General features: G+C 37.0%; 1 protein-coding gene across 1 annotated transcript in view; it reads left to right on the forward strand.

The window, feature by feature from the left end:
- The window catches only part of LOC126088335 (dynein axonemal heavy chain 10), a 1153099-nt gene that overhangs the window by 412662 nt on the left and 723063 nt on the right, over positions 1–17374 (forward strand). The window contains exons 19-21 of the mRNA XM_049906469.1: positions 10210–10382; positions 10637–10811; positions 15113–15271. Coding sequence (XP_049762426.1) covers positions 10210–10382; positions 10637–10811; positions 15113–15271 — 507 coding nt within the window. The remainder of the gene's footprint in view (positions 1–10209; positions 10383–10636; positions 10812–15112; positions 15272–17374) is intronic.

Here is a 17374-nt window from a genome sequence, read left to right on the forward strand (position 1 = left end):
CATATCTCACTAAAAGAATCTAGGAGAAAATTTACATAATTGTTTTGTATGGTTTCTTTTAACTTTGTCTACATATATTTTCTAATTGATGGCTATTGTTGTTCTAACTGATTGTTTGTAATATTACTTCCCATTTGTATCTTATCAAATGTGAACATATTGCTCTCGCCTCATTTGTTTTGCTTTTGGGGGACTCTGTCAGAGTGTCCAGTAACATGTTTTTAAAAGCTTGATTGTATTTTACCAGATAGTGAGTGAGACCTTGGGAAATTTATGATTTAATCCTCTGCTTGACACAGCCTTAAAATCGACATCTGCATTATAATGGAATTTACTTTTAATTAACTCATCATCACATTGTTATGAAAAGGACAGATGCTACTCACCATATAGAGGAAACACACACACACACACACTCATGCAAATGCAGCTCACACACTCATGACCACAGTCTTTGGCAGCTGAAGCCATCAGAAGGTTGTATACATGGAGAAATCCTGGAGATACTAAAAGGTATCAGATAGATTATATAATGGTAAGACAGAGATTTAGAAACCAGGTTTTAAATTGTAGGACATTTCCAGGGCCAGATGTTGACTCTGACCACAATCTATTGGTTATGAACTGTAGATTAAAACTGAAGAAATTGCAAAAAGGTGGGAATTTAAGGATATGGGACCTGGATAAACTAAGTAAACCAGAGGTTGTGCAGAGTTTCAGGGACAGCAATAAGGGAACAATTGACAGGAATGGGGGAAAGAAATACAGTAGAAGAAGAATGGGTAGCTCTGAGGGATGAAGTAGTGAAGGCAGCAGAGGATCAAGTACGTAAAAAGACGAGGGCTAGTAGAAATCCTTGGGTAACAGAAGAAATATTGAATTTAATTGATGAAAGGAGAAAACACACAAATGCAGTAAATGAAGCAGGCAAAAAGGAATACAAACGTCTCAAAAATGAGATTGACAGGAAGTGCAAAATGGCTAAGCAGGCATGGCTAGAGGACAAATGTAAGGATGTAGAGGCTTATCTCACGACGGGTAAGATAGATACAGCCTACAGGAAAATTAAAGAGACCTTTGGAGAAAAGAGAGCCACTTGTCAGAATATCAAGAGCTTTGATGGAAACCCAGTTCTAAGCAAAGAGGGGAAAGCAGAAAGGTGGAAGGAGTATATAGAGGGTCTATACAAGGGTGATTTACTTGAGGACAATATTATGGAAATGGAAGAGGATGTAGATGAAGATGAAATGGGAGATACGATACTGCGTGAAGAGTTTGACAGAGCACTGAAAGACCTGAGACGAAACAAGGCCCCGGGAGTAGACAACATTCCATTAGAACTACTGACAGCCTTGGGAGAGCCAGTCCTGACAAAACTCTACCATCTGGTGAGCAAGATGTATGAAACAGGCGAAATACCCTCAGACTTCAAGAAGAATATAATAATTCCAATCCCAAAGAAAGCAGGTGTTGACAGATGTGAAAATTACTAAATTATCAGTTTAATAAGTCACAGCTGCGAAATACTAATGCGAATTCTTTACAGACGAATGGAAAAACTGGTAGAAGCCGACCTCGGGGAAGATCAGTTTGGATTCTGTAGAAATGTTGGAACACGTGAGGCAATACTGACCCTAGGACTTATCTTAGAAGAAAGATTAAGGAAAGGCAAACCTACGTTTCTAGCCTTTGAAGACTTAGAGAAAACTTTTGACAATGTTGACTGGAATACTCTCTTTCAAATTCTAAAGGTGGCAGGGGTAAAATACAGGGAGCGAAAGGCTATCTACAATTTGTACAGAAACCAGATGGCAGTTATAAGAGTCAAGGGGCATGAAAGGGAAGCAGTGGTTGGGAAGGGAGTGAGACAGGGTTGTAGCCTCTCCCCCAATGTGATTCAATCTGTATATTGTGCAAGCAGTAAAGGAAACACAAAAAAAGTTTGGAGTAGGTATTAAAATCCAGAGAGAAGAAATAAAAACTTTGAGGTTCGCCGATTACATTGTAATTCTGTCAGAGACAGCAAAGGAAATGGAAGAGCAGTTGAACGGAATGGACAGTGTCTTGAAAGGAGGATATAAGATGAACATCAACAAAAGCAAAACGAAAATAATAGAATGTAGTCGAATTAAGTTGGGTGATGCTGAGGGAATTAGATTAGGAAATGAGACACTTAAAGTAGTAAAGGAGTTTTGCTATTTGGGGAGCAAAATAACTGATGATGGTCGAAGTAGAGAGGATATAAAATGTAGACTGGCAATGGCAAGGAAAGCGTTTCTGAAGAAGAGAAATTTGGTAACATCGAGTATAGATTTAAGTGTCAGGAAGATGTTTCTGAAAGTATTTGTATGGAGTGTAGCCATGTATGGAAGTGAAACATGGACAATAAATAGTTTGGACAAGAAGAAAACAGAAGATTTCAAAATGTGGTGCTACAGAAGAATGTTGAAGATTAGGTGGGTAGATCAAGTAACTAATGAGGAGGTATTGAATAGGATTGGGGAGAAAAGAAGTTTGTGGCACAACTTGACTAGAAGAAGGGATCGGTTGGTAGGACATGTCCTGAGGCATCAAGGGATCACAAATTTAACATTGGAGGACAGCGTGGAAGGTAAAAACCGTAGAGGGAGACCAAGAGATGAATACACTAAGCAGATTCAGAAGGATGTAGGAGCTTGCGCAGGATAGATTAGCATGGAGAGCTGCATCAAACCAGTCTCAGGACTGAAGACCACAACAACAACAACCACCTCACTTGTATAGTCTTAGTTTACTGCACCATTACTTATATGAGTTATTTATGTGTTACCAATATGTCTTCTGTATTTGATGTCATTGCTGTTCCACCCATTGGTATTATATCAAACGGTGAAACTGAAGTGAGTTTCAAGATATCCTTATACTCACTGTGTACACTGTTGTTCACAAGTTCTTTCTCACAATCTAAGTTTTGAATTCTAGGCTCTATATCATTAAAGATTATCATTATTGTATGTATGTCTGTAGTAGTCACTTTTGTAAGCTATTTTTTTATTTATAACAATTCTAAAACTCCCTGTCTTTTAACTAACTGATTTTGAGTTGATTTTATCACATGTACATGTTCTGATTTGCTATGTAGGTGGTCTTCTACTATTGAGTTGGTGCATAACTTCATATCATATTCCCATAATTTTAATAAACATGACAGGTACACATAACATGGACTTTAATCATCAATAATATATTCTCCTTCTCTGCTTAGAACTGACTGTCAATACTGGGATAAATTTTCGATTCTGTGACTGTAGAAATCACATGATTCGGAGGTGAAGAACTCATCAAGCCATGTTCAGAGCGCATTTTCATCCAGAAAGTAAGTTCCTTGGATGTTCTTCAACAGCAGAAAATGTGAAAATCTGATAGCATAAGATCAGGTCAATAAAGTGGGTGTTGAATGACTCCCCAACCCAACTCCTGTATAGTCTTTTTTGTCGGTCTTGTAGAATGTGGGTGGGTGTTATCATGGAGTAGCAGCACATCATGCTGTCTTCCTGGTCGTTGTTCTTGGATTGTGTCTGCAAGACATCTCAGCTGTTGATAATAAGTGTCACCAGTGATAGTTACACATTGTAGAGGCAATTTGTAGTACAGTACACCATCGCTGTTCCACTGGATGCGTAACATTATCTTTTGTGGATGTGCACAGGTCTTTGGACAGGGAATTGCTGCTTTGTTTGGTCCAAGCAATTCCTTTCTTTTGCACATGTTAGCACAAAGACAATATTTCTCACCATCAGTAATGATATAGATAGGAATGGTTGTTTGGTCATGAGCCAATTAATGGTGAGTAAGCAGAGATGCACATGTGGGACCACTTGCTGATTTTTGTGATTTTTTCTTAGGGCATGCTGAATCCATACACCCAAATTTTGAACCTTTCCCATTGCATGCAAATGTCACACAATAATGGAATGATCACAGTTCATCACATTTGCCAGTTCTTGAGTATTCTGACATTGATCATTGTGGATCAATGCGTGTAAATGAAGTTCATCAAACCCCCAAGGTCTTTTTCAATGTGAAGAGTCACTAATGTCAAAATAATCCCTCTTAAAATGAGAAAACCACTTTCTTTCCATGGTCTGTCCATTATCCCCATACACAGCTCAAATGTTTCGGGATGCAACTGCTGAGGTAACCTATCCATTGACCGTAAACAGAAGAATATGTCAGAAATCATCTGACTTCTCCACTTGAAACTCCATTTTCTAGCATTCACAGCTCCTCTTAGTATCTTCAGATGACAAAATGATGTTATGTAAACTAGTAAACAGTAAAATACAAATAAAAAGTGACAATTGATGAGTAAACCCATAGTAACCAGAACACCAACATGCAAAACAAAAATGCTAAGAACTTATGCACCTATCTAATATTTCCAGTTACACCTATTTCTTCTACACATTTAAATCCTATGTCTAATCTTTGTTCTAACTGACCCATCCTGCCATTTATCTGTGTTGTGAAATTGGACATTTTCCCTTCCATTTTTGGAAACCTGTCATTCATTTTCTGTTCTAAATTCATGAATTTGTTATTTACTAGTAAAAACTGCTCAAGTACTGCTTGCATGAGTCCCTCCATTGCTGTACCTTCTTCAATGAAAGGCATGTTTGCTGAGGAAATTGCAAACACTTTATAAATAGTAATGTAAAATTATTTATACTTATTATTAGCTAATATATGTTACCGTAAACTTTCTTAGTCAAGTGTCTACTAAAGATTTAGCTAGTCAGATAACACAAGCAATATACTACATATTACTGTTCACAATGCAATGTAACTGACCCACTGGGTAGCCATATGTGAATTATCTTGGTTGTCACATCTGCTAAGGACGTCTCACACTGCAATCTTAGATGCTGCTGCTGTGTGATCTCGTGGTCTGAGCTGGTAGAACTCATGAAACATCACCAACTGTTAGTGAGATGCTCGTTGACATTGGTGGCAGGCAGATGTACTTGAAGTCAGCAAATCTTAATAAAAATCTGTTTTGATGTTATCATGCAAAACAAATTTGTTGGTACTAACTCTCTCTGTTAGCAGCTGTTGAATGATATCAGGTCATTTGATATCAAATAATTATCCTGATATGCTGTGGTGATGGCTTGTTTACTTTTGTTGATGTACTTGATAACCATTTATTTACTGGTGTTGTCAAGCTCAAATTGCTCATATTTTGTGTTAAGTTAATTGCAATTGGTGAAAATACACCCAAAATTCTTGTTAAATAATAACACTATATACTATTTGTGCACTGATGACATTACAAATTAGTAATGTAATGCTGTACAAGTATTAAAACTGCTATCTGGCAATGTCATACCTTTAGTGTGACTGTTCATAATTAATTTTTCTCATTGTTACTTCAGGTTCCTCTTTCAAGAAATTTACAAATTTTCATTTATAGCAGTCACTGCTTGCAAGACTGGTGCAATATAATTTATTATCTTCATTTTGTCATATTGCAACTGATTTATAATTATGGTGTGAGGTTGTATGTTTATCCTTGGTTGACAGCAATTGTATCCTTCCAGTTCAAAAGCAGTGTCATTACTTGTGAGCAGGTTCTGTCTTGGTTAAAATTTCTTTATGTTTGACACTGGGGCGAGGTGGACAGACCTCTGCAAATACCAGAAAATCTTCACATAATAAAACTCTGAATACAAAGTGAAAGGAAATACAGGTGATGATGGAAGCAATGGAGAACTTGCATAACTGCACAATGCTCCAGAAGTATCTCAAATATAAAAAATATGTCCAACCATAACCAGAATCATACTAATATTTTGACTAATAATCACTGCCTTCATTTTTGGTGAATCATAATTTGAACTGATCACATTTGCTCAATCACAACAGTTTGAGGATACTAATGCCACCCAAACTGTTGTCTATTTCATAAAATGGCATTGCACCTTCACTAGGTGCATGGCTCAGACATGTTACACATGGATACTAGAGCCTCTGAGGTGCAGTGCATGATGAAGATGATGTGAAGACATGGATTAAGAGGGGTTGACAGGGAAAGTAAGGGGAAACTTCCATAAAATTTTGGGTGTGCAGCCACATAAATTTCATTTCTTCTTCTAATATTTTGGCTGTATACCATCCAGCCATCTTCAGAGTGAGCTGAGGTGTCTGATGCTCCAGCACTTGTTCCTTCCATCTAACCCCATGGACCACACCACTATTAATGTGCCCACAGATATACAAGGCACCAGAGATGTTGACTGATGGCAAAGTGGTATGACATATACATGGAATTAGATTTATGGTTCAAATGGCTCTGAGCACTATGCGACTTAACTTCTGAGGTCATCAGTCACCTAGAACTTAGAACTAATTAAACCTAACTAACCTAAGGACATCACACACATCCATGCCCGAGGCAGGATTCGAACCTGCGACTGTAGCAGTCACGTGGTTCCAGACAGAAGCGCCTTTAACCACACGGCCACACTGGCCGGCACTTAGATTTATGGCTGCACAGTCAGTCCACACTGTGATATCAATGTGTCACTGTGAGCTGCATTGTTGTGACATCTTTGTGAGTTTACTACAGAAAGTGCTGGATTCCATGATTTGTCCAAGCTGAAGTTACAATCTCTATTAATTAAATTTATCACCAAGCAAATTTCCATTGCTTCTTTCACTACTGAGCCCAGACAGATGAAGTTGAGGCTAAAATTTCGACATTGTCATACATACCATAGAGTGCCCAGTGTCAATACAGTTTTCTGCCACCCATGATTTATTAGCTTGTAAGAGCCAGGTGTACCTGTGATCTCTCACAGACTGTACATCTCATTTTTGATGATAGGCTTCCAACATACAGCAGAAAAGCTATCGATTTAAAATTTTCTGTGTTGTCTTCTGCATTCTTTATGCCCACTGTTGGTTTCATTTGTAGTGCCTTATGTATCTGCTGTAGGGACTACCCGTTGGCTTCAAAAAGCTTTTCTCAAGTGTAGACACTCATCCTCCAGACTGTTCTCATCAGCAATGATGTGTGTGTGCTCTGTGTATCAGAGTTCTGCGTACACTCACTGTCTGCGAAGGATGGTGGCAGCTAGTGAAAGAAGCAATTGAAATTCAGTTGGCAACAAGTTTAACTAATAGAGATAGTGGCTTCAGCTTGGAAAAATCATGGAATCTGGTACTTTCTGTAAGAAATGCACAAAAGGTGTCGTGACGATGCAGCTCCCAGTGATACATCAGATATCATCATGTGGATTGATCTTGCAGCCATAGATCTAATTCCATGCATATGTTATACCTCTTTGCTGCTGATCAATGTCTCTGGTACCTTGTGTATCTGTGGCTGCATGTGCAGTGGTGCAGTCCGCAGGTTTTAAAGGACAGAGCAAGTGCTGGAGCATCAGTCACATCGGCTCACTCTGAAGATGGCTGGACAATATACAGCTGAAATATTAGAAGAAGAAGTGAAATTTAAGTGAGGGTCAACATGTGTTGAAGTCTGATTTATCTTCAAGCATCTGTCAGTTCAGGTTTCCAGCATCTCTGTGATGCTCTCCTTTGGTTCATGCAAACTGCCCTTCTGTATACATTTACCCTAACAATCCTATTTGGTATTGTTCCACACACTTGAGCAATATTCTTGGATAGGTTGCATGAGTGCTTTGTAAGCATTCTCCTGGTACATTCCATTTAATACCCATACGGACTGTTATACCCATTAATTTGCATGAGTTGTCTGATTCTAATTATTACTCATTGACATTTTGGTGATATGTTTTTATGCTTTGTGAAATGGGTGTTTTATATTTCTAAATGAGTAGATCTAGTTACTAATCTTTTCACGACTTTACAGAATTATTGAGATCTGACTGAGTTATATACAGCTTTTTTCTGGCAACTTTTCACTGTAGATACTGTTTCAGTGACAGAACATATGGGGTTAGTATTAATACTACCTTCGATGTTGTTAATATGCAACATGAACATTAAGGTTCACAATACACTTTTTGAGAATAAATCTGTAGTTATTTTCAGATCTGTTGAGACTCTCACATGACATTCTGTGAAATGATATTAAATGCTTTCGAAATGATATTAAATGCTTTCTCTGAAAATTACATGGAATGAATAGCCCAGAAGGCCTCACACACTGGAATATATTAGATCTAATGGTGAAAAATAGACCTGACCCTGTTAATGATGTCTGGCAATAACCATGAGGTTGTTCTAACAGTAATGATTACTGAAGTATGAAGGGCAATGAAAATGAGTAAAAAGATCCACTTGGTCAGTAAACTGGATAAAAAGCAGTCATGTCATATGTCAAAGATGAAGTCAAAACATTTACCTTGGAGAGAGGCATGTAGAGGATCTGTGGCACCGGTTTGAAAGACTGGTTGACAACAAAATAGATGGATAGTTGTATCTGTGAAGAAACTTCTAAAGAAATAGTCACTACTGTGTTATAGATGTAAAACAAAGCATACTTATATAGATAGAGAGATGGTGAATGAAACGTATCTGGCCATCAAATGAGCAATGCCTATCGTCTTCAATAACTGCCATTGTAAAATCATATTGAAAGATTTCTCACAAAACCCAATGAAATTTTGGTTATATTTGAAGTCCTTCACTGGCACTGAAACTAATGTCCATGCACTGGTGGATGACAGAGGAACTGAAATTGAGGGTACCAAAGCAATGGTAAATATCCTGAACTCTTTTTTCAGATATTCCTTTACAAAAGAAGATGCAGAAGTACTGTTCCAATTTAATTCTCACATCACTGTGAAGATGAGTGACATGAATATTAGTGTCAAAAGTATTATTAAAAAACTGAGATTGCTGAAATCTAACAAGGCTCATGGTCCTAATGGAATGCCTGCCAGATTCTATACAGAATTTGTATTTCAATTTGTTCCTATTTTAGCCATAATACACCATACATCTCTCAAGCAAAAAAGTCTGCAGTTGGTGGAAGGAAGCATAGTCACAAAAGTCAGCAGGAACGGTAGTAGAGGTGATCCACAAAATAACCATCCAGTCTCATTGATGACTGTCTATTGTAGAATTGTATAACATGTTCTGAGCTCAAACATGAATAGGCATCTCAAACAGAATGACTTCAATGCCAACCAGCATGGATTCTGAAAACATCATTCATGAGACATCCTACTCACACTGTACCCACATCATCTGAAAACCACTGATCAAGACTACCAGCTGATTAAATATTTCTTGACTTTTTAAAAGCATTTGATTTTGTACGACACTACTATTTATTAACAAAACTATGATTGTATGGAATGTCAAACAATATTTGAAATGAATTTAGGGTTTATTGGTGAGGATGACACAGCATGTTATCTTGCATGAAGAGTCATCAACATTAGTAAAAGTAACTTCAGGATTGTCATGATAAAGTGTGTGAGGATTATTGCTGTTCATGTTGTATATTACCAAGTTGATACAATACATGAATAGCAAGTTCACACTTTCAGAAGGTGATGCAGTTGTCTGTTATGAAGTACTATTTGAGAAAATCTGCACAGATATCCAGTCAGATCTTGACAAGAGTCCAATGTGGTGCAAAGATTGGCAACTTCCTTTCAAGCAACAGAAATGTAAAATAATGTTCTTCACAAAACACAGAAATGTAGTTCTCCATGAGAAAAAGCAGTTCTGTCAGAGTGAATGTATCCAGAGAAGGGGAAAATGAATGGTCACAGGTTTGTTTGTTTTGTAAGAGAGCATCACAGAAATGTTGGAAAACCTAAATTCGACAGACATTTGAAGATAGATGCCAATTATCCCATGAAAGAGTTCTTATAAAGTTCCAATATTAAGTGGAGAATCTAGTAATACATCAGCCCCCCACTTTTATGTACCACTGGTGTAAACACTGTGAAGATGAAATTAGCCTAATTATAGCATATGTGGAGGCATGTAAACAGTCATTCATTTTGTACTCTGTACCCAGTTTGACTGGGAAGAAACACTAGTATGTGGTACAACACTAAGTACCCTCTGCCATGCACTTCACAGTGAGTGGCAGAGTGTATATGTACATATAGATGTAGATGTAGCTTGCATTAAACTGCTCAGTGATGTAAAACAATATTTTTTTTAGAATTTTCATCTACAAATAGATTCTCATAAAGTCAAACTCTGACACATTCTTTGAAGGTTTTGGCAAAGAAGATGACTGTTTTGTACAAATTGGCTCGTGAACAGTTGTCAAAGCAGTTCCACTATGATTTTGGACTACGTGCTCTCAAATCTGTGCTTGTTATGGCTGGAGAACTCAAAAGAGGGTCACCTGAATTAGAAGAAGATGTTGTGTTGATGCGTGCTTTAAGGTAAATAAAAGAAAAGAAAGAAAGTATTGAATGCATGTCTATCAAACTGCTTTCTTTCTCTTCTCTCTCTCTCTCTCTCTCTCTCTCTCTCTCTCTCTCTCTCTCTTTTTCTCTGACACATGCATTATCTGTTTTGAACTGAAAATGCTCAAGTTTATGGGCCAAGTATTTTCCATGCAGTACCACACAGAATTTATTATAATCTGTGATTATGACTTGTTTGACTCAAAGTTTATATTCGCTTTCTTATCTAGGGATATGAACTTACCAAAATTTGTATTTGATGATGTACCATTATTTCTTGGACTGATTGATGACCTGTTCCGTGGTATTGATGCCCACAAAGTTCCACGAGTTGAGTATCCAGAGTTTGGGGCAGCAGTCAAGCAAGTTCTACAGGAGAAACGATATATTGTTCTGCCAGAGCAGGTCTTGTGTTTTTTAATATGCAAAATCTTTTTATATGGGAATTTTTTAATTTTATGTTATACACATTGTACAAGAACTAGTATAATAAGCAACATCACACATTTACAGAAATGTTTGTGATTGACTTTATATATTGCTGCATTTCAAAAATCTATAAATCAACAATCAAAATGTTAACCTTCACGGAACCCCTCCAAGTGCATGCACACAAACAATCATTGACATGCACTTCATGGTATGATTTCATGAATGCCCTACAGTAGCCTGTTCAAAGAGCTATTTATACAAACTGTTGCTTTTTCTATATATTCATTAACCCTGTGGTTGCTACAGAAGTGCTTGCTACATGCTGAATTGAGTGCTGCTTCATTGTTGCATAATGTATCTTTCTGCACAAACTAGCCTTCTTCTGTGTTTCTACCTGGTCCAACGCTACCCAAGCAGACTGCCTTGTCATGTGCTGATAATTTCTGGAGTACTCTTTGTGATGTCTTTCACTGTCATACTAAATTTTTTTGCCACCAAGAGGAATATTATTGTAGATGTAGCAATTAATTTCTGACTTGAGGCTTGTCTGTGAATCAACAGTTAATATTAATCCACAGCTATTTCAAGGTGACTTTTCCTTCAATAGTTCCTTGATATGATTTTTATAACCAGATCAAATAGTTATAGGCAACTTTCAACACTTGTAAGTAGTTTAGTTTTACTTTATAGCTATTACTGGGTAATACAGTAGCTATGTCTGGATGATACTATACTGATACACTCTTCACTCTGTGAAATAGGCAAATTAACAATTTTTTGTCTTAACTAAGGAGATATTTATGAATCACATGTTGTTGGTTACTTTCTGTTCCTGTGCAAGTTATACTGTTTCATTGTGTGTGGAGGATGAAAGCCATAAATGATAAGTTGGTGTTTGTTGTGAGCCATATTAAAATCTTTCTAACTTCACTATCATTATATTATGATGCTTGTTTGGTAGCTTCACAAATGGTTTTTTTGCTAGAGTAATTCACTGCTTGATGACTAGAAGAGGAGATTTTATTTATTTATTTATCTCTTGTTCCAGTGATCCATGTTGTGACACTATCACAGGATATGGAACATGTCAATTTTACAAGCTTTTGGCCAGAATTTATGGTAATACATAAAACAAAACAAAAACAGTAAACAGTAACTTAGGTCCCACTACAAAAAAATACATTTTAGATATAGATAGAGATTACAAAACAAAAAACAGTAAACAATAACTTAGGTGCCACTACAAAAATACATTTTAGAGAGAGATAAAGATTACAATATAATAAGCATTACAGAGAAGTAAATATTGCAAAATATATGTTTACAATAAAAATATTCGGTATTACAAATACAAATTTGGGCATACATTTGCAATTCACAATACAAGAGATGTTAAACACTGTAGTTCAGGAACTCTTCTAATGTATAAAATGATCCTTGCAATAGGAACTGCCTTAAGGTTCTTTTAAACAGGAGATCATCATCTACCAAACACTTAATTCTTGAAGGGAGGGCATTAAAAATCTTACAGCCACTGAAATGGACTCCTTTCTGCACCATACTTAGATTTGGCTGTTCATAGTGGATATCATGTTTCCTTCTAGTATTGTGAGTGTGATATGCACTATTCAGCTTAAAGATGGATTTTTCTTTCCTTATGAAGCACATCAATGAGAATCTATATTGGGCAGTGGATGTAAGTATTTCAAGCTTCTTAAAAAGATTCCTGCATGTGGCTCTAGGATGGACTCCACACATGATCCTTATGGCTCTTTTTGTACACACAGTACTTTTTTAGCCAGTGGCTGATTTCCCCAAAATATAATTCCAAATGCCATAATTGCATGAAAGTAACCATAATATACTGACTTCATGGTTTCCATATTTCTATAAGAAGAAACAATGCACAATGCGTATGTTGCTGAACTTAGTTTTTTGCACAGATCCACGATGTGGTTTGACCAATTCAGTTTGCTATCAATATGCAAGCCTAGGTATTTTGAGGAATCTCCCCTGGTTATTGTCTGCTCACTTACTTTTACAAATATTTCCTCATCTTTGGATTTTTTGTGGAATTGAATGTAGTTTGTTTTACAGTAATTTAAAATAAGACCATTAATGTTGAACCAGTTCACCGTTTCATTTAAAACCTTATTTGCCATTACCTCAAGCTTATCTACTGAATTATCAATAAGTAGTGTAGTGTCATCCACGAAAATGGTGAATCTACAATATTCCGTAGAGAGAGGAAGATCATTTATAAATATAATAAAAAGTAGGGGGCTCAGAAGTGAGCCCTGCAGCACTCCACATGTGATGGTACCCCATTATGAAGATTTTGGGACACCATCTTGACTATCTACTACAACTTTTTGTTTCCTGTTTGACAGATATGAGTCTGTAATAACGAGACCTGTAGAAAATTTGGCAATGCTCTTTTTAGTCTTCTGATAATGTCTTGTCCATGGAAATGGATGACATAGTTCTCTGTCATGTATCTTCTGATAATGTCTTGTCCATGAAAATGAATGACATAGTTCCTTGTTATGTAATTAGTAATATTTCATACATGTAATACAACTTTCAGAATCAGGCACACATAATCTAAAATGTTCATCCTTTCCTGTGTATGTTCTGCCATGATAATTCATCCATAGACAGCCACAAAACACAAGGTGAGTATAAGCCTAAACAGCTTATGGAAATGTATGAAAACGCTATGTTGTGTGTGCAAATGTGCAATGAAATCTTCAAAGCAACTAGGAATCAAAGTGGATAAATATATTTTGTTGGTAAATGTATAGTTGATATTGTAAGTAGTTGATCTTTTATTGTATTTATTTATCTGATGCTATGTATGCTGGATTTTTACTTTTGTGTTCTTCACATATGAAACAGATATCAAAGCACTTCAAACATTCTCTGTGTGTCAGCACAGCATCTTCTACCAAAAATAACATGAAATATGTCAGAAAGCTTGAATAATTTCAGTTTACATTTGTGCCACAAAGGCGAATCATCACATTCTTGATTAAGTTGACAAAAGTGGTTTCTTCTCAGTAAATTTGTCTCTAAACTGTGGTTTCTCACTAAACATTCATTATAATTTTCAGACTCTTTGGATACAGCTAAAGTATCAATTTCATCTCTTGTTGAAATGCAAGAGTGTAATATTACACATGTTGACATAGACGGCTTAGGGCAGTTGCTTTCAGAATGTGCAGCAGTTACCACATAAAATAATTCATCATCACTGTCACTCTTCGTATCACTACAGTCTCCTCTTCAGTGAAATAGCTGTTGATAAAAGCATTGTGATGCCAACCATGATTACAAGTAGAATGTAAAGCAAAGTTGAATACAGAAAAATGAGATCACAACAAGTGAGTACACAAACACAATTAAGCAGCCAGAACTACAAAACACTATTGACATATGGGACAGAAAATCCACTGTCAACTCATCAACAACACACAGGTATTTGATTGGTGGCAAAATTATAATTATCACTAGCTGATGGCAATGAGGCCTGAGTTAACTCATCAGTAACATTCAAGGACTGTGTTTTGTTAAAGATAGTAAGCACACATATCATCAAAACCAGTGGCATCTAAAGAATACAGTTGGGCTGGATATCAAAATATAGTGCATAAAAGGGAAACAATGTCTCTACAGACAACCTTGAAGCACACCATTATTCATTCATGCCAAGAAAACCTGAGGGATCACATTTCTACTTCATGTCAGGTTCCATACAAAACAGGAAACAAATGAATGAATACTAAACAATGGAAAATCTAGGACGTAGTGTAACAGTATTATGAAAAGAATAGTTATTACTCAACATATAGTGTGTGTGTGTGTGTTCCTGTAGTCTATTTTTGACAAAGGCCTTGTTGGCTTAAGGCTTATTTTGTGACAGTCTCAACGAATATTAGTTACTTTTCTCATTAAATAACTTAAATAACAGTCAACATTTTCAAATAACTTCAACAATAGTGAAAAATAACAGTCAACATTTTCAAATAACTTCAACAATAGTGAACTCTTTTTTTCTTTGTGTACTAACCTCCCTGTATCACTAAGGATTATGAAGAATACAAAGGCTGAATTTATTTTATACCTTATTATTACAACAGGATTTGTGCACTAAAATTGTGAAATTAGAGGCTCATGAAAAGGATCATTGGGAGAGATTAACGTGATGGGTGTTTTTCTTTTTTCATTCTTTCTTTTCTTTCATTGCTATAGAAAGTTGTGCTTATGATTTACAGGTGAACAAAGTGATACAGTTGTATGAAACAATGATGACACGTCATTCAACAATGATAGTTGGTCCAACAGGAGGTGGAAAGACAGTTGTGATTCATGCTCTTACACGAGCACAAACTACAATGGGCCTCCCGACAAAATTATTTATCCTAAATCCTAAGGTGAGTTTTTTGTTGAAAGAGAAAATGCCAAGGCAGTGCACTTAAATTTGAAATTTGTGCAAAATTCACCAAAAGATATTAATATGGAAATTTTAAGGATGGTATTGTTGGCTTTACTGAATATGACATGTACATATTGAAGTAGTTTCTCCGAATGACCAAGGAAAAGAATTGAAAGTACAAAACATGACTAGCATCACATTGAAAGTAGTTTAGGAGATATTGATGTCACAGTTTAAAGTATTTGAAATGTTTTTGACTTCTCATCTTCAACAAGCCCAATGCTTTTATCAAAAACCACCTACAACTAGCCAGTGTCCCCATGCTGTTTTAATGCTTGCTTACTAAATCACAGCACACCTTCAGAATACCGGAGAATTACTCAGCTGAATTCTACATTGTTTATGGGATATGCTGCAGCGTGTCAGCAACTGTGAAATGTACAGCAAATAAACAATGTTTTCAGCCTTCAGTTGCAAGGTAATTTTACTCGTTTACCTAGGTTTCGATTCCAGTAATGGAATCTTCTTCAGAACAACAATGAAATTATTTTGTGAGCCAAACACTGGCCATGTCACAGATTAAAAATTAAAACATTAAAGACGCATAATCGTAAGATTATGTCAGTCAAAATTAAAACCATTAGGGCGAACGTAGACGGAGCTGCGCCGGCCATAAATCAGGACCACACGTAAGCCGCTTACGTGTGGTTCTGATTTATGGCCGGCGCAGCTCCGTCTACATTCGCCCTAATGGTTTTAATTTTGACTGACATAATCTTACGATTATGCGTCTTTAATGTTTTAATTTTTAATCTGTGACATGGCCAGTGTTTGGCTCACAAAATAATTTCATTGTTGTTCTGAAGAAGATTCCATTACTGGAATCGAAACCTAGGTAAACGAGTAAAATTACCTTGCAACTGAAGGCTGAAAACATTGTTTATTTGCTATGGGATATGCCTCCAAATTCTTGTTGGCTTTGTATACTAGCAAAGGAACTATAATATATGCAACAACTAAAGTCATTTGCCTCCTATTGTCTGTGTTATGAATTATAGTATCAGGTGACCCTCCAGAAGGAAGTGAGTACCTGTGTCCCAGTGTTCTCTAACGAGGTACACAATTGGCATTTATCATTTGTGGACACTGCAAACAAACAAGAACATGCAAAGCAGGGCAGTCTGTTGGATCCAAAAATGATGGACTTTCCATTGTGTGCTGCAGATGCTTATGTCCCTCTTTCGAAAAAACATGGAGAAAGTTTGCCCTTGACAACTCCTCTGTCCCATAGAAGAATTTCTATTACTATTTGCATAAAAGTTGATGGGTAGGGCTTACTAGCTCACAACATCTGTACTTTTGTGTGTGTGTGTGTGTGTGTGTGTGTGTGAGGGGGGGGGGATGGGTCTTATACGAGTTGCATTCAAGTTCTAAGGCCTCCGATTTTTTTTCTCCGGACTGGAAAGAGATAGAAACATACGCATTGCTTTAAAATGAGGCCGCGTTCATTGTCAATAAGTCCCAGAGATGGCAGCACCGTAAGGCAGATGGAATTTTACCGCCAGCGGCGAGAATGAGAACTGTTTTAAATACTTAGAATGGTGACGTTTTCCTTACTTGAACAGCGTGCAATCATTCGTTTTCTGAATTTGTGTGGTGTGAAACCAATTGAAATTCATCGACAGTTGAAGGAGACATATGGTGATGGAGTTATGGATGTGTCGAAAGTGCGTTCGTGGGCGCGACAGTTTAATGAAGGCAGAACATTGTGTGACAACAAACCGAAACAACTTCGGGCTCGCACAAGCCGGTCTGACGACATGATCGAGAAAGTGGAGAGAATTGTTTTGGGGGATCGCCGAATGACTGTTGAACAGATCGCCTCCATAGTTGGCATTTCTGTGGGTTCTGTGCACACAATCCTGCATGACGACTTGAAAATGTGAAAAGTGTCATCCAGGTGGGTGCCACGAATGCTGACGGATGACCACACGGCTGCCCGTGAGGCATGTTGCCAAGCAATGTTAACGCGCAACGACAGCATGAATGGGACTTTCTTTTCGTCGGTTGTGACAATGGATGAGACGTGGATGCCATTTTT

Source organism: Schistocerca cancellata, chromosome 6 (assembly GCF_023864275.1).
Source record: "Schistocerca cancellata isolate TAMUIC-IGC-003103 chromosome 6, iqSchCanc2.1, whole genome shotgun sequence".
Lineage (NCBI taxonomy): Eukaryota > Metazoa > Arthropoda > Insecta > Orthoptera > Acrididae > Schistocerca > Schistocerca cancellata.